This window comes from Rhinoderma darwinii, chromosome 3 (genome assembly GCF_050947455.1).
Source record: "Rhinoderma darwinii isolate aRhiDar2 chromosome 3, aRhiDar2.hap1, whole genome shotgun sequence".
NCBI classification, from domain to species: domain Eukaryota; kingdom Metazoa; phylum Chordata; class Amphibia; order Anura; family Rhinodermatidae; genus Rhinoderma; species Rhinoderma darwinii.
In genome coordinates, this window is record NC_134689.1 from 303,713,738 (window position 1) to 303,729,924 (window position 16,187).

At 42.1% G+C, this 16,187-nt stretch overlaps 1 protein-coding gene across 5 annotated transcripts in view; it reads left to right on the forward strand.

The window, feature by feature from the left end:
* Positions 1–352: 352 nt before the first annotated feature.
* Positions 353–16,187, forward strand: part of FANCI (FA complementation group I) — a 98,420-nt gene continuing 82,585 nt past the window's right edge. Inside the window, exons 1-7 of one of the 5 annotated variants that reach the window (XM_075858174.1) lie at positions 358–454; positions 10,130–10,262; positions 10,574–10,675; positions 12,209–12,281; positions 12,412–12,542; positions 14,193–14,346; positions 15,593–15,650. In XM_075858174.1, the coding sequence (XP_075714289.1) occupies positions 10,212–10,262; positions 10,574–10,675; positions 12,209–12,281; positions 12,412–12,542; positions 14,193–14,346; positions 15,593–15,650 (569 nt within the window). In that variant the 5' untranslated portion in view covers positions 358–454; positions 10,130–10,211. Of the gene's footprint in view, positions 455–497; positions 630–892; positions 991–10,129; positions 10,263–10,573; positions 10,676–12,208; positions 12,282–12,411; positions 12,543–14,192; positions 14,347–15,592; positions 15,651–16,187 lie in introns of those variants that run through there. The other 4 variants (XM_075858175.1, XM_075858177.1, XM_075858178.1 and 1 more) reach the window with 4 other exon arrangements.

Consider the following 16,187-nt stretch of genomic DNA (forward strand, 5'->3'; position numbering starts at 1 on the left):
CCGTAGTCAGACGCGTTATCCATTGCGCCACTGGCCCTTCACACCGCCAGCAGTCAAACTTCTGTATCTCATAGTACTAGCAGTACTAGTCATGAAGTTCACTTGAACATTGCTGACTCTTCGTGCTACGAGTTTCATAAAGCTGTACGGTTAGAGGTTTTCAATTATTATGGATGTAATTTAAAAAACACAAGAAAAAAGAAGCCGAGCCAGCCAGGAGTCGAACCTAGAATCTTCTGATCCGTAGTCAGACGCGTTATCCATTGCGCCACTGGCCCGCACAATCACAATCTCACTCCCCAAGTGTTGTATTGGAACCAGAAGTCAGAGGTCGGATCTATTCTAAAGTTGCCACATGGTAATAGTGACGGAAGTGACGTCAGGCGCGGCAGATTCGGAACCCGCGCTTTGGTATTTGGGATCGGGTCATCGCTAGCCTTGTGGCCGGAGTGGGGTGAGCGCGTTTAAACACTTGTGACGTGATGAAGTTATCAACACAGTCTAGAATGAGAATGAACGGCGTCATAGAGAGCTCAGTGTTCACAAAGATGGGTGTTCTGTGGACGTTCTCGGTGCTCTTGCAGATTGAATTAAACGCATTAGTGTAACCCAACGTGCACATCATCTTGGTATGCGCGTTATGCGGCTGGTACGGACGAGTAGTGTAGGATTATACTGTACAGACACTGCCGCTTGCTCGTTGACAGGATACAACCCAGCGTTACCGCTTGGAGGAAAGCATTTGCGCACTTGTGGTTTACAGTATATGACTGCATTCCATAGCGCAATAACAGAAAGTGGGAAAGACTCCCCCGACCTCTGAAGCGTTATCCGGGTGATGGCTCCATTCTAGAGAAACACTGCCAGGCCAACGCTGCTCATTTACTTTCCAGACCGCTAGGTGGTGTGTCAGGGGGCGCCCCTCTCACTATCTGCATTACTTCCCGAGACTAAAGGGGCGGTCCTTGACACGGTCGTTGGGTCATGAAGGTAACCCCTGTCCATATGCTCTAATAGTAGATCTGGACATTATTGAGGGGGTCCCCCACCAGGAACGCTCCAATATGAGCAACTAGTCGCTCTGGCAGACTCAAACCTTCTATGTAACATGGACGGCTATTTATCCAAATGACTGCCATTTATTACTACAGGCAAAACGCCTCACCAGAGAGGGCTTCCCCCCCCGGAAAAAAACCGGCTAATCGCTGCAGCGGCTGTAAGGCTGTGTTCACATCTGCGTCAGAATCTTCGGTGAAAACAGCCTACTGCACTATTTTGGTTCTGTTCACACCTGTATCAGGGGCTACGTTAGGCGCCTGTCGTTTTTGGCAAACAAAATTGTGCAGTATGATGCTTCATTTTGTGTGGGAAAACGACATATCTATTGAAGTCAATGGGTTAGTTCCAGCACCTTTGGAGTGAGGTCATGCGGTTGTCACGGCGCTTCCGGTTTTACGTTGTTGTGCAGTGGAACGTAAGAGAAAAATGCAGATGTGAACAGAGCCTAATATTAAATGGGTTGTCTCATCAAATACATCCCCTCATGTCTGCCCTGGGTGCCACTGGAAGAGGATATAACATGGTAGCGCACACGCCGGAGCCTGTATGGCGGCACATGGAGTGCCCGCATTACATAAATATTCTCCCCCCTAGATGCATCACAGCAAAAGGAGCAGGGCGCTCAGCTGAGCACTTCTGCGCCTTAGTTTCATTGACGGTGGGGGTCTTAACACCCGGACCCCCCACCGATCAAAACTTCTGATATGTCTCTGAAGTATCAAACGTTTTTGGGGAGGCTTATTAATGTAGTTACACCAGATTTCTGCCATAATTACACGAAAAAAAATGGCATCTATACTGGCGAATCTATAAAAAGGGTCATGGCTTTCCCTCCAGTGTTTGTCCGCTTCTCTGTTTAGAAAAGCTGGGTGAATAATGGCAGGTACAACATAGCATTGCTAAGTAGCCTGTACCCTATTCTCCCATAAACATGTGCCCAACTGGAGGATGTGGCGCAGGCTGCCCTGCAAATTCTGGCCGATGTGTGAACAAGGCCTTAGGCAGGAATTGCGCATGCCGTTTTTCTTACAGTTTCTTGAACCAAACACAGGAGTGCATACAAAATAGAGAAGACATGACGATAATTGCTTTTTACTTTTCCTTCTTATTAGATGAACCTCTGTGTTTGTCAAATAAAAAACGACTACAAAAACGGCATTTGTGATTCCACCCTTAGGGGGGATTCACACGAGCGTGTATTCGGTCCGTGCGGGCCGCGTGGTTTTCACGCGGCACGCATGGACAATACAAGTCTATGGGGCAGTACAGACAGTCCGTGCTTTTTGCGCAGCGTTTGTCTGCTGCGCAAAAAGCGCGACAGGTTCAAAAACTCTGCGTATTTCGCGCATCACGCACCCATTGAAGTCAATGGGTGCGTGAAAATCACGCGCACCACACGGAAGCACTTCCGTGGGACGAGCGTGATTCGCGCAACAGCAGTGAAAAGGATGAATGAAAACCGAAAAGCACCACGTGCTTTTCTGTTTCCGAACATCCAAACGGAGTGTCTTTGCGATGAGCGAAGCGGGACAAGCGTACCGAACTTCACCGGGTTCGGCCAAACTCGTTTTGGCCGATCCCGGCAAAAAAATTATCGGTACGCGACGTCAGGAGATAGTCACTGTCCATGGTGCTGAAAGAGTTAAACTGTTTCAGCACCATGGACAGTGACTTGCGATCCCAAAATACATTAACCTGTAAAAAAAACCGAAGTTCTAACTTACCGATTACTCCTGTCTCCTTCCTGCAGTCCGACCTCCCGGGATGACACTTCAGTTCAAGTGACAGCTCCAGCCAATCACAGGCCAAGCACAGGCTGCAGCCAATCACAGGCTGCAGCAGTCACTTGGACTGCTGCGTCATCCAGGGAGGTGGGGCCCGATGTCAAGAGAGGCGCGTCACCAAGGACGCGTCACCAAGGACGCGTCACCAAGGCAACGGCCGGGAAGTTCTCGGTAAGTAGGAACTTTATCTTTTTTTTTTACAGGTTTTTCGCTGTTGTGTTCGGCATTCACTGTCGAGGGTGCTGAAAGATTTAGCTCTTTCAGCACCTTGGACAGTGACGGGCGTTGACAAGCCTCATCTCTATGATGCCGGCTGCGCGAAAATCACGCAGCCGCGCATCAGACACGCATGACACACGCAGCTGTCAAATGGTTTTTGCGCTCGCAAAACGCTGCGTTGTTTGCGCGCGCAAAAACGCAACGTTCGTGTGAATCTCCCCTTATAGGAGGTGTCCAACCGTAGATATTAACGGTCTATCAATAAGATATATGAACAGTGAGTCCCATCTCTGGGACCTATCACTATAAGGGTATGTGCACACGTAGTGACCAAAAACGTCTGAAAATCCAGAGCTGTTTTCAAGGGAAAACAGACCCTGCTTTTCAGACGTTTTTTGACCAACTCGCATTTTTCGCGGCGTTTTTTACGTCCGTTTTTGGAGCTGTTTTCATTGGAGTCTATGAGAAAACAGCTCCAAAAACGTCCAAAGAAGTGTCCTGCATATAATGTATATAAGTGTCCTGCATATAATGTATATAAGTGTCCTGCACTTCTTTTGACGAGGCTGTATTTTTACGCGTCGTCGTTTGACAGCTGTCAAACGACGACACGTAAATGACAGGTCGTCTGCACAGTACGTCGGCAAACCCATTCAAATGAATGGGCAGATGTTTGCCGACGTATTGTAGCCCTATTTTCAGACGTAAAACGAGGCATAATACGCCTCGTTTACATCTGAAAATAGGTCGTGTGAACCCAGCCTGACATCAAAGTATGTAGTGGAAAAAAAAAACCTATTAGAGAAGAGTGCAGCTGCTTACAGCAAATCTGTGTGCATAAAGGCTTCGTTCACACCTGCGTTGTGTTTTCCCGTCTGCTCCGTCAGAGGTGCAGAACAAGGAAATAACGGCAGCAACGGTTCCATTGCACAATGGACATCGCCGGCGGCTGATGGAACCCATTGACTGTAATGGGTTCCGTTGGCTTTCCATTGGGCTGTCCGTGATTTTACTGGAGACATTAGGCCGGATCTGCGATGGAGGCCCATATTGGACTCTCCAACGCAGATGTGAAAGACGCCAAAGGGTATGTTCACACGCAAAGTCAAAAACGTCTGAAAATGGCAGAGCTGTTTTCAGAGAAAACAGCCTCTGATTTTCAGCCATTTTTGAAGCTGAAAACGTTTTTTTCCAGGCGGGTTTTTTTCTAGACTTTTTCTATTGACACAATGAAAAACAACTCAAAAACGGCTCAAGAAATGACATGCTCCTTTTATGGGGCGTTTTTTAAAACAGCGGCGTAAACCCCCACCCCCATCTGAACGAAATACAGTTTTTCACGTTGAATTCAATGGACAGATGTTTGTAGGCGTTTAGCTAGCAATTTGAAAACTCTGCGTGTCAATTTACCCTAACACGTATGGGCCATTACACACACAATGTTACTATGACTTTCACACTCCAATCAGATATGGACAGTGTTACAGCAAGAGCGAGGAGAGAGAGTGGGCACGCTCTAACTCTTCATCTTTTAACCCCTTCCCGCACCTTGACGTAACTGAACGTCGATGTGAGCAGTCACTTTGCGCACCTTGACCTGCAGTAACGTCAGTGCTTTGACAGTTAACCGCCGCGCGGCGTTACACCGCAGCGGCGGTTAACTGTGCAGGGTGTCTGCTCTGCATTCGCCGTTGCCGATCAGCGGCCCATCGCCGCTGATTTCGGCAGTTAACCCCTTAATTGTGGCGTTCGATTTTGAACGCCACAATTAAGGTGTTTAGCGCCGATCGGCAGCCCCCATGTGAAATCACGGGGGCTGGTGATAGTACCCATGGCAAACGGACGCCAGACAATGGCTTCCGGGCTGCCATGTATGAGGACCACCCGGAGGGTGGTCGTCGTAGGCTTCTGGTCAGTGTGACTGTCACGTCACAATGACAGTTGGAATGCATTACACTACGTGTGTAGTGAAATGTATTCCAGCAGCGATCAGAGCTGCAAGTCTAAGGGTATGTGCACACACACTAATTACGTCCGTAATTGACGGACGTATTTCGGCCGCAAGTACCGGACCGAACTCAGTGCAGGGAGCCGGGCTCCTAGCATCATACTTATGTACGATGCTAGGAGTCCCTGCCTCTCCGTGGAACTACTGTCCCGTACTGAAAACATGATTACAGTACGGGACAGTTGTCCTGCAGAGAGGCAGGGACTCCTAGCATCGTACATAACTATGATGCTAGGAGCCCGGCTCCCTGCACTGTGTTCGGTCCGGTACTTGCGGCCGAAATACGTCCGTCAATTACGGACGTAATTAGTGTGTGTGCACATACCCTAAGTGTCCCCTAGTGGGACAAGTGAAAAAAGTAAAAAAAAGAATAAAAATGTTTTAAAAAAAGTGTAAAAATAAAAGTTAGAAGTGACATAAACAAGAACTGCTTTTTTCCTATAATAAGTCTTTTATTATAGGAAAAAAAAAGTACACATATTTGGTATCACCGCGTTCGTAACGACCCCAACTATAAAACTATAATATTATTTTTCCCGCACGGTGAACACCGCAAAAAAAATAAATGAAAAACAATGCCAGAATCACAATTTTTTGGTCACCACCCCTCCCAAAATATACAATAAAAAGTGATCAAAAAGTCGCATGTACGCCAAAATAGTACCGATACAAACTACATCCCGTCCCACAAAAAACAAGCACTTACACAGTTTTTTTGACTGAAAAATAAAAAACTTATGGCTCTCAGAATATGGTGACACAAAAAATTAATTATTTTCTAAATAAGTTATTTTATTGCGCAAACGCTGCAAAACATAAAAAAATTATATACATATGGTATCGCCGTAATCGTACCGACCCGCAGAATAAAATATAATGGTCATTTATAGCCCAGGGTGAACAATGTAAAAAAAAAAAAAAATCATTGTCAGAATTGATGGTTTTTGGTCACCTGGCTTGCCGAAAAATGGAATAAAAAGTGATCAACAAAATGGCATGTACCCCAAAATGGTACCAATGAAATCTACAGATTGTCCCTCAAAGAATAAGCCCTCACACGGCTCCGGTGGTGAAAAAATAAAAAAAGTTCTGGCTCCCAGAATATGGCGATGCAAAATGTGCAGTGTTCCGAAAGCGCATCGGATCGGGTGCAATTTATAAGTGCGACACTGGCCACATATCTGCAGATTATTATTTTTTTATTTACCGCATTATTATACCCTCTTATTATGCCCTGATGTACTCTGCCCAGCCTACATGTACCCCCACATTATAAACTGAAATACCAGCAAAACGCCAGAACTACTACCAAGCTAAATCTGTGCTCCAAAAGCCAAATGGCGCTCCCTCCCTTCTGAGCCCTACAGCATGCCCAAACAGCCGTTTACATCCACCGATATGGCATCGCCATACCCGGGAGAACCCGGTTAAAATTTTATGAGGTATTTGTGGCACAAACTGGGCACAACATATAGTGCACTAAAATGGCACATCAGTGGAAAATTTTAATTTTAACTCTGTACCATCCACTGCGCATTAAACCCTTCGTGCACCATGACTTAATAGCATGACGTGGTGTGGGGGGTGGATATATGGAGCATCTCACGTGCTGAGCCCGCGCCATATGCTGCGGGTGTCAGCTGTGTATTACAGCTGATACCTGGGACTAACGGACAGGAACAGCGATCACGCTGTTACAGGAGCCTGTAAAAATCACAATATACTGCAATACATTAGTATTGCAGTGTATTTTACCAGTGATCTAACGATTGCTGGTTCAAGTCTCCTATGGGGATTAATAAAATATGTAAAAACAAAAGTAAATAGTTATTATTAGTGGAAAAAATTAAATAAATATTTAAAGTCCAAAAAGAAACCCTTTTCACATTTTTTCTCTAAAGTAATGTAGAAAAAATACACAAAATTTGTATCGCTGCGTCCGTAAAAGTCCAAGCTATTACAATATGCCATTATTGAACTCGCACGGTGAACGCCGTGAAAAATAAAGAATTTTAAACGGCAAAATCGCAGTTTTTTGGTCACCTTGGCTCTACCAAAAAATGTAATAAAAAGTGCTCAAAAAGTCTTACGTACCAAAAAATGGTACCAATAAAAACTACAGCTCGTCCCGCAAAAAATAAGCCCTCACACCACTCTATTGACGGAAAAATAAAAAAGTTGTGGCTCTCGGAAAGCGGGGAGGAAAAACGAAAAAGAAAAAGCAAAACATGGTTCAGCTCGGAAAGGGTTAATAACTTTCTAATGAAAAAAACATTTATGACCACATGTGGGGTATAGCCGTACTCGGGAGAAATTGCTTTACAAATGGGGTGCATTTTCTCCTTTATTCTTTGTGAAATTGAAAAAATGCAACATTTTAGAGGAAATAATGTTGATGTTAATTTTCACGGCCTAATTCTAATAAATTCTGCAAAAGACGTGTGGGGCCTAAATGCTCACTATACCCCTAGATAGATTCCTTAAGTGGTGTAGTTTCTCAAATGGGGTTACTTTTGGGGGGCTTCCACTGTTTCGGTCTCTCGGGGGCTTTGCAAATTCGACATGACACCCAAAAACTATTCCAGCTGAATTTGAGCTTCAAAAGCCAAATAGCGCTCCTTCCCTTCTAAGCCCCGGTGTGGGTCCAAACAGCAGTTTATTACCACATATGGGGTATTTACGTAATCAGGAGAAATTGTTTTACAAATGTTGGGGTGCTTTTTCTCCTTTATTCCTTGTAAAAATTAAAAATGTCTAAGTTCTTACAGAAAAAAAGTAGATTTTTACCTTTACAGACTAATTCCAATGAATTCAGCAAAACAACTGTGGGGTCAAAATGCTAACTTTACCCCTAGAAAAATTCCTTGAGGGGTGTAGTTTCCAAAATGGGGTCACTATTGGGGGGTTTCCACGGTTTTCATCCCTCCAGTGCATTGCAAACGCGACACAGCACTGAAAACTATTCCAGCAAAATCAGAAATCCAAATGGTGCTCCTTCCCTTCTGAGTCCTGCTGTGGGTCCAAACAGCAGTTTATTACCACATATGGGGTATTGCTATAATCGGAAGAAATTGCTTTACATATGTTGGGGTGTTTTTCTACTTTATTCCTTGCAAAAATTAAACATTTCTAAGTTTTTTCACAAAAAAAGCAGATTTTCATCTTCACATACTAATTCAAATAAATTTTTCGCAAAAAAACTGTGGGTTCAAAATCCTAACTATACCCATAGATAAATTCCTTGAGGGGTATAGTTTCCAAAATGGGGTCACTTTTGGGGGGTTTCCACTGTTTTGGCACCACAAGAACTCTTCAAACCTGACATGGTGCCTAAAATATATTCTAAAAAAAGGAGGCCCCAAAATCCACTAGGTTCTCCTTTGCGTCTGAGGCCTGTATTTCAGTAAATTACCGCACTAGGGCCACATGTGGGATATTTCTAAAAACTGCAGAATCTGGGCAATAAATATTGCGTTGCATTTCTTGGGTAAAACCTTCTGTGGTACAGAAAAAATTTATTACAAATGATGTTTCGAAAAAAAAAAAATGAAATTTGTAAATTTCACCTCTACTTTGCTTTAATTCCTGTTAAACACCTAAAGGGTTAAAACTCTTTCTAAATGCTGTTTTGAATACTTTGAGGAGTGCAGTTTTCAAAATGGGGTGATTTATGGGGGTTTCTAATATATAGGGCCCTCAAAGCCACTTCAGAACTGAACTGGTCCCTGAAAAAATAGGCTTTTCAAATTTTCTTGAAAATATGAGAAATTGCTACTAAAGTTCTAAGCCTTGTAAAGTCCTAGAAAAATAAAAGAATGTTCAAAAAACGATGCAATCATAAAGTAGACATATGGGAAATATAAACTAGTAAGTATTTTGTGTGGTATTACTATCTGTTTTACAAGTAGATACATTTAAATTTAGAAAAATGCTAGTTTTTGCTAATTTTCTCTAAATCGTAGTGTTTTTTACAAATAAATATTAAATTTATCGACCAAATTTTTTCCCTAACATAAAGTACAATATGTCACGAGAAAACAGTCTCAGAATCACTTGGATAGGCAAAAGCATTCTGGAGTTATTACCACATAAAGTGACACATGTCAGATTTGAAGAATCTGCTTCGTCCTAATGGCCAAAACAGGCTCAGTCCTGAAGGGGTTAAGATCAGTCTTCTGCTGAACTGGCAAGGGGGCGTGTCACTGCTACGGACAGTGTAAGAGCTGTGGAGAGGAGAGCGCGCATGCGCGCTTTCATCTCTTGCGAGAGATCAGTCTTGTACTTTGTCTGCCGAACTGGCAATCGGGGGGTGTCTCTGCTACGGACACTGTAACAGCTGGGGAGCACTTGCACTATCCGTAGCAGTGAGACGCCCCCTTGCCAGTTCGGCAGACAATGTACAAGACTGATCTCTCGCAAGGGTTGAGAGCACGCATGGGCGCTCTCCTCTCCACAGCTCTTACACTGTCCGTATCAGTGACACGCCCCCTTGCCAGTTCGGCAGAAGACTGATCTTGAAAGCTGAAGAGTGAGTGAGTGAGTGCGTACGCATGCGCTCGCGCACACTCTATCCTCGCCCTTGCTGTAACACTGTCCATATCTAATTGGACAGTGTCACAGCCATAGTAACACGCCCCCTTGCCAGTACACGCCCCGTTGACTGTTCAGGGGGTTATTTAAATATTGGGCGCCAAATATAACGGCAGCGATATCTAAATAACAGAGGGAGGTAGAAAAAAAATGTAAAGTGCCCCAGGGTTTGTTCAGCCCTCCCCATTACATGCTGCACTCAGCTGCACATGTATGGGGAGGTGAAAGGTTCTCTTTAAAGAAGTATTACCCTGTGATGTGGTCGCTTCTGCTCCTGCTGGGGATACTGGTTCTGGTGCAGAAATTCAGATCCGCTAAACTTTTTCCAGTATCTTTGCGAATTCTCACGTCTGTGTGTTAGCAGAATTGCCCCCTTTAGGCTGTGTTCACTTGTGGTCAAACTTACAGTGATTTTCACAAAACCGTGCTTCAAATTGACTGCAACGTGTGATCTCATCCTTATCTGCAGGAGCATTGCTTTAATAGCATACAGGGCTTCTAGGAATGTCAAATCCTGCTGACTGTTCAGGCTGTTCTCCAGCAGCAAGTCCATGGAATACAGGATGCTGAAACTGCGCTTTATACCTCCAGAAGCTGTTCAGGTGGTGGTGGGCCGGCAGTGTCAATCTATGTACTTTGTCCGTAGCTGTGGGATACGTACTGTGTATAACAGTAGACATATTGCATGGATGACTGTATGTAAACCTATACCTGCCCCGCATTCTCTCCGTAGCCTGTATGTTTGGGATGCATACCATCAGTTGGCTTTAGTGACTCCATTAGCTTTTCATTGGTTTTTTTTTTGCAGCCAGAATAGAATAATCTGCTTCTACCCAGTAAAAGAAAAAACCTAATACTTGGCTTCATCTGTGTGGATAATTTCTAGTAAACTCCGTTAAATATATTTTTTCAGGGTATTTTCTATACCAGTATGGACCAGAAAATATTGTCGTTGTCTGCTGAGAAGAAAACAGATGGACTTCAATGTTACCTGCAGACTCTGAAAGATTCCCAGGTAAACCAAGAATTCATCCAGACAGCTTGGAAATCTTTTCTGTGTTCATTTCTAAACATTGCCGTAAACTGGAATTGGAAGCTTTTAATTTGGTTTAACTGTGTTCATCGCATAGAGCAATAAATGTCAAAAGTTTTTCCAGAGAAAAGGATTGTTATAAAGTAAAAAAATGACTACATCAGAATATTTATGGATAGCAAACATAAAGTATCCCAAAAGTACACTGTGACGTACCCATAAGGGCCTGTTGACATCAGCATCGGGTTCTGTTCATCGGTTCTGTACGACCTTTCCATCTGAGGAACCGATTAACCGAAACCATAGCTTCCGTTTGCATTAACATTGATTTCAATGGTAATGCTTCTGTTGCAACTGGTTTCCGTTCCGTAAGGTTTCCGTTTCTTTAGCGTAAACAATATTGTAGTCGACTACATTACTTTTTCTGCTAAAGAAAAGGAAACCTTACAGAACGGAAACCAATTGCAATGGAAGCATTACCATTGAAATCAATGGTAATGCAAACAGAAGCTATGGTTTCCGTTTGGCTTTCCGTTCATCGGTTCGTATGGCGGAAAGATCGAATAAAACTGATGAACGGAATCCGACGCTGATGTGAATAGGCCCTAAGTTTTAATGGGCCAAATGTTTGCACAAAAAGAGTATAATTTTAGCTGGAAAATATCTGGATACTTTCTTTTATTTGCTGCAAAGAGTATTGTAGGCTGAGTATACACTTCTTTTATTAAAATCCAAAAATATTTTGCTTCCACTCAGATCCTAAAATGGGTCTTACTAATTCAATGATCTTCCACTGATCCTCGCATATAGCCACGGTTATATCTTGTCTTACAATTTTCAGAACGTTTGTAGTTTAGCATTTTTTTTCTTTTTATAATATATCTTCATAAAGTCTTTCTTAAGTGTACACTTGTACATACTGGAAATCATGCTTCAAAATACACGCTGCAAAGAATGCGAAACTAAATTCATGAACATGTGTGTTGTTTTTTTTCCCTTTTTGCGGCGATCAGTTGCTACAGCTTACTTGCAGGAGATGGTACTGGAATGCTGCTTTAGAAAACCACAATCATGGCTAACTCATTAAAACCCAGATACAAGCTTTACAAATATTCCGAATTCGAGACTGCTACTTTAAGGCTGGGTTCACACGACCATGTTACGTCTGTAATGTACGGAACGTATTTCGGCCGGAAGACCCGGACTGAACACAGTGCAGGGAGCCGGGCTCCTAGCATCATAGTTATGTACGATGCTAGGAGTCCCTGCCTCTCCGTGGAACTACTGTCCTGTACTGTAATCATGTTTTCAGTACGGGACAGTTGTCCTGCAGCGAGGCAGGGACTCCTAGCATCGTACATAACTATGATGCTAGGAGCACGGCTCCCTGCACTGTGTTCGGTCCGGGTCTTCCGGCCGAAATACGTTCCGTACATTACGGACATAACATGGTCGTGTGAACCCAGCCTAAGACCTTCATCTAAATTGCATTAAGTACTATATCTTGTGTTTCAGCTTGTAAACCTCATTACTGATCATGCAGTTAATGGAAAAGAACCTGGGGCGCTATTACGTGGTATTTTTAAAGGTAAATATCCTTGCAATATTTAATAGCTGTATAATTTATTTTGTCTGTTTTATTTTCATTCATTCATAACATGGCAAATAGTCCTCAGAAATGTACAATTTGTAATGTGACACTCCTTTTATTTGTGCAGGGTCTCCGTGCTCTGAAGAAGCAGCGGTTCGCAGGAGAGTGGCAGTCTATAAACACTGTATAGAACTTGTTGAGTCGGGAGATTTGCAGAGAGAAGTGGCAGCAGAGATTGTGGGCCTATTAATGCTTGAGGTAAACTAATGTTTGATGGCAAAAGGCATCACTTGTTAAACAATTCATAGTTTCACTCTAGGATCACAATTCTAGTTTTATCAGACCATGTAGTCTCATCTGGCAGCCTCATTCGGGGACGGGAGATCAGCCTCCTAGTGACAAAAAAATGAACCTTATGGCCCTCATTTATCAAAACTGTCTAACAAAACGGGCCTTGTTGTCCATAGCAACAAATCAGAGATCAGACTTTACATTCTTAAACTGCTCTGGACAAACGAAAGCTGCACAAGGATTGGTTGCTATGGACAACAAGGCTGAGCCCGCTCCATACTCACCCTGTGTCAGCTGTATGTTATCGTTTAACCACTTATAGGCCACAGCCAATAGTCAACGTGGCATCTAGAGGGGGCGCCCCCTTGCGATGCAATTGCGGGGTGCCGATGGTTGTCATGGCAGTCTGTGGACCAAATGAAGACCCCCAGGTCTGCCATGTTTCTGCTTCCTAATAGGGACCTGTATTAAATACAATATATTACAAAACATAGTCCCTAGGAAGACTAATATAAGTAAAAAACAGTTAAATATAGCTACTTTGGTTTACAAAAATTTCTTTAAAAGTTAAAAAAACACCCATTGTTTATTTTTCCCCAAAAGTAATGTAAAAAAAAGGATAAACATAATTAGTATCACCAGCATTCGTAAACGTCAGAACTATTGCAATATAACAATGTTTTAACCTGCATAGTGAACACCGTGAAAAATGTTTAATCAAATATGCCAAAATTTCAGATTTTTGGTCACCTCGTCTCCCTCTAAAAATGGAATAAAAAGTGCTAAAAAAAATCGTATGTACCCCAAAATCGTACCAATAAAACTACAACTCAATCTGCAAAAGACAAGCCCTCATAACGCTCAATCAATCGAAAAATAAAAAAATTATAGGTCTCAGAATAACGCAACACAATTTTTTTTTAAATAATTTTTTTTTTTCTTTGTAAAACATATATAGAAATTTGGTGTCGCTGTAATTGTATTGACCCACAGAATAGAGTTAACATGTCGTTTTTACCACACGGTGAACGCCATAAAAACAAAATCTCAAAAATAATGTCAGAATCACTGTTCTTTTCCTATTCCACTCCACAAAGATTTCTTTCTAGTTTCCCAGTACATTATATGGTACAATAAATGGTGGCGTAAAAAAATGTCCAGCAAAAAACAAGCCTTCGTATGGCTCTATTGATAGTACAAAAAAAAAAAAGTTATGGCTTCTGGAAGGTGGGGAGAAACAAGTGAAAATGGAAAACGTCGACAAGGCGTTAAATGTAACATGATGGGCTGTCTAACTAATTTAGGCTCTGTTCACATCACATTTGAACCCTATGTTTGGCATATACACCGGAAAAAGCTCCTGGCGTATCCATAGGGCTCCATTTAGCCGACAAAGGCTAAAAAAGTGTTTTTTTGGTCTCTCACGAGCTGGTATACGTCGGTATACCGTTTTTGTTTTTTGCATATAAAAAGCGTAGTTTTCTATTCTTTTCTATGCAGACGCATCCCGCAAAAAATGTTGTTTGTTTTTTTTAACATGGGAGCCAAAAGGCGACATATGCCATGTGATGTGAACAGAGCTTTAGTTGGCTATTTTCAGTTTATTTTAACTTTCAGGTTCATCAGCTGCCAGCACCATCTCTTCTCGAATTGGCTAATCTATATCTTGATGCAGTGAAAGCTGGAAATCTGTCCAGTGGAAAATCATTGGAGTTGTTCCCTAATGTGCTCAAAGCTCTGTCATCAAAAGAAACTTTGGTTTATGGCAATGGTAATATAGTGGACTAAGTATAAACAATTGATAATAAAGAAAATATAATGACCTATTATTGCAGCATACTTGGATTCCGTGTATCTGGCTACAATCCTCTGTATAAGTGCTGATTCATACTTCTATAGGGAATTGGGTGCAATGTACTTCACACAGTACTGAACAACACAGACCGCAATATGATTCTGTATTGTGCGTTGCATTGGGGAGAATCTCCATAAAATGAAGCCGCATGGATGCACCAAGTGTATCTCTATACCTGTATCAGTACCAGTCATTATAAGAGCTAGTAATGTTTGAGATGAAGCACTTTTCTGTAAAACAACTCAAAATGAAAAGTACTTTGTAGGAAATCTAATACAACTTTATTGCAAATAGGGATTATTTTCTGTGTTCTTAGTCATGGCTAATATTCCAGCATTTTTCTAAATATGCTAATTTGGCTATATGTGCCAAATGGGAAGTTACTCATTCTTTTCTCTCTGGGCGGTGTAATGTTTTCTGTATGACTCTGTCCAGTCAGCTTCATACAGTTCTCCTCCTCCCTGCCCAGCAACACAGGTGATCATATAGAATACAGCTTCCATTCCTCACTTTTTAACTGGTGATATCTCCGGTTGTTTCACAGCTAGAACCGCGATCCTGGTGTCATATGAGAGATTAGAATCTCATGTTTCATATGTCACCAGAACCACTACCGGTGATATGGCTGTTTGAAGTGATCCCTCTTTGCTTCAGCCACAGTCTCTCACACTGTGTGAAGCAGCTTCATGCTGATAGGACAGCGTTAGAGGCTGTGACGTAGCTCCACCTCAGGAGAATCGCTGGTGTTTCCTCCCATTTGTCAAGAATAGCCTCATTTGCATAATTAAAAAAAAAAAAACTCATAACTTTTAAAATAATAAACTTTTTGGGACACAATTTTCACTAGCATTATCCATGTGACAGCGCCTATTAGATTATCTAGGAGATTGGGCATTACTAAACTAGTGACAGAGCCTCTTTAAGTGCTGCATGTTATACAGTTCTCATCCATAGAGAAGTCTGAATAGTTTTCACTCCAACAAGGAAAACTATTTTGAGCTACATAGAATGATTTGGGCTTTTATACAAATTATCTGCGCCAAGGAATATTGTTTTTTCTATAACTATAACTGTAACATTTATAAAAGTAACTGCATTGTTGTGAGTTCATTGTAATGCAATTGATGAAACTGCTATTGATGTGCTATTATTTTTTTACAAGGTGAGTTAACAGGAGAAGAATGCAAGAAGCAGATAATAAACAGTCTGTGTTCCAGCAGGTATGTGGATTTTCATTGCTTGTTTTTTAAAGCGAACCACTTGGATTATTTTTTCATTAACCCATTCCTGCACTGTGATGTAATAGAGCTTTTCTCATACCATCACTTGTGGTTGTCGACTGTATTATACAGCCGACATTTCGCTCTAATGGCTATGATTGGAGATAATGCAGATTCATACGCAGCGTGTGGATGAGATTTGTTTTATCTCATCCACTGTGCTGCTACTGTATTTGCTGCGGATAGTCCGCAACTAATTCCGTTGCGGAAAATTTGCCCTATTTATGCAACGTGTGAAATTACCCTAAAATTATGCCTTTGGAAAACACAACCCGGCCCACAAAAAACAAGCCTTTTGCAACACCGAAAAGTTTTTACTTTTTGGGGTACATATAATTTATTAATCTGACTTTTCTGAATAGATTTTATCCGCGATGTGAGTCTAAGAAAAAGATTTATCACTATATTACTAGGTAAACAGGAGCAGCAAATACAAGACCAGCACCAATAAGACAAATAAGATTGGGAAATAAGTGG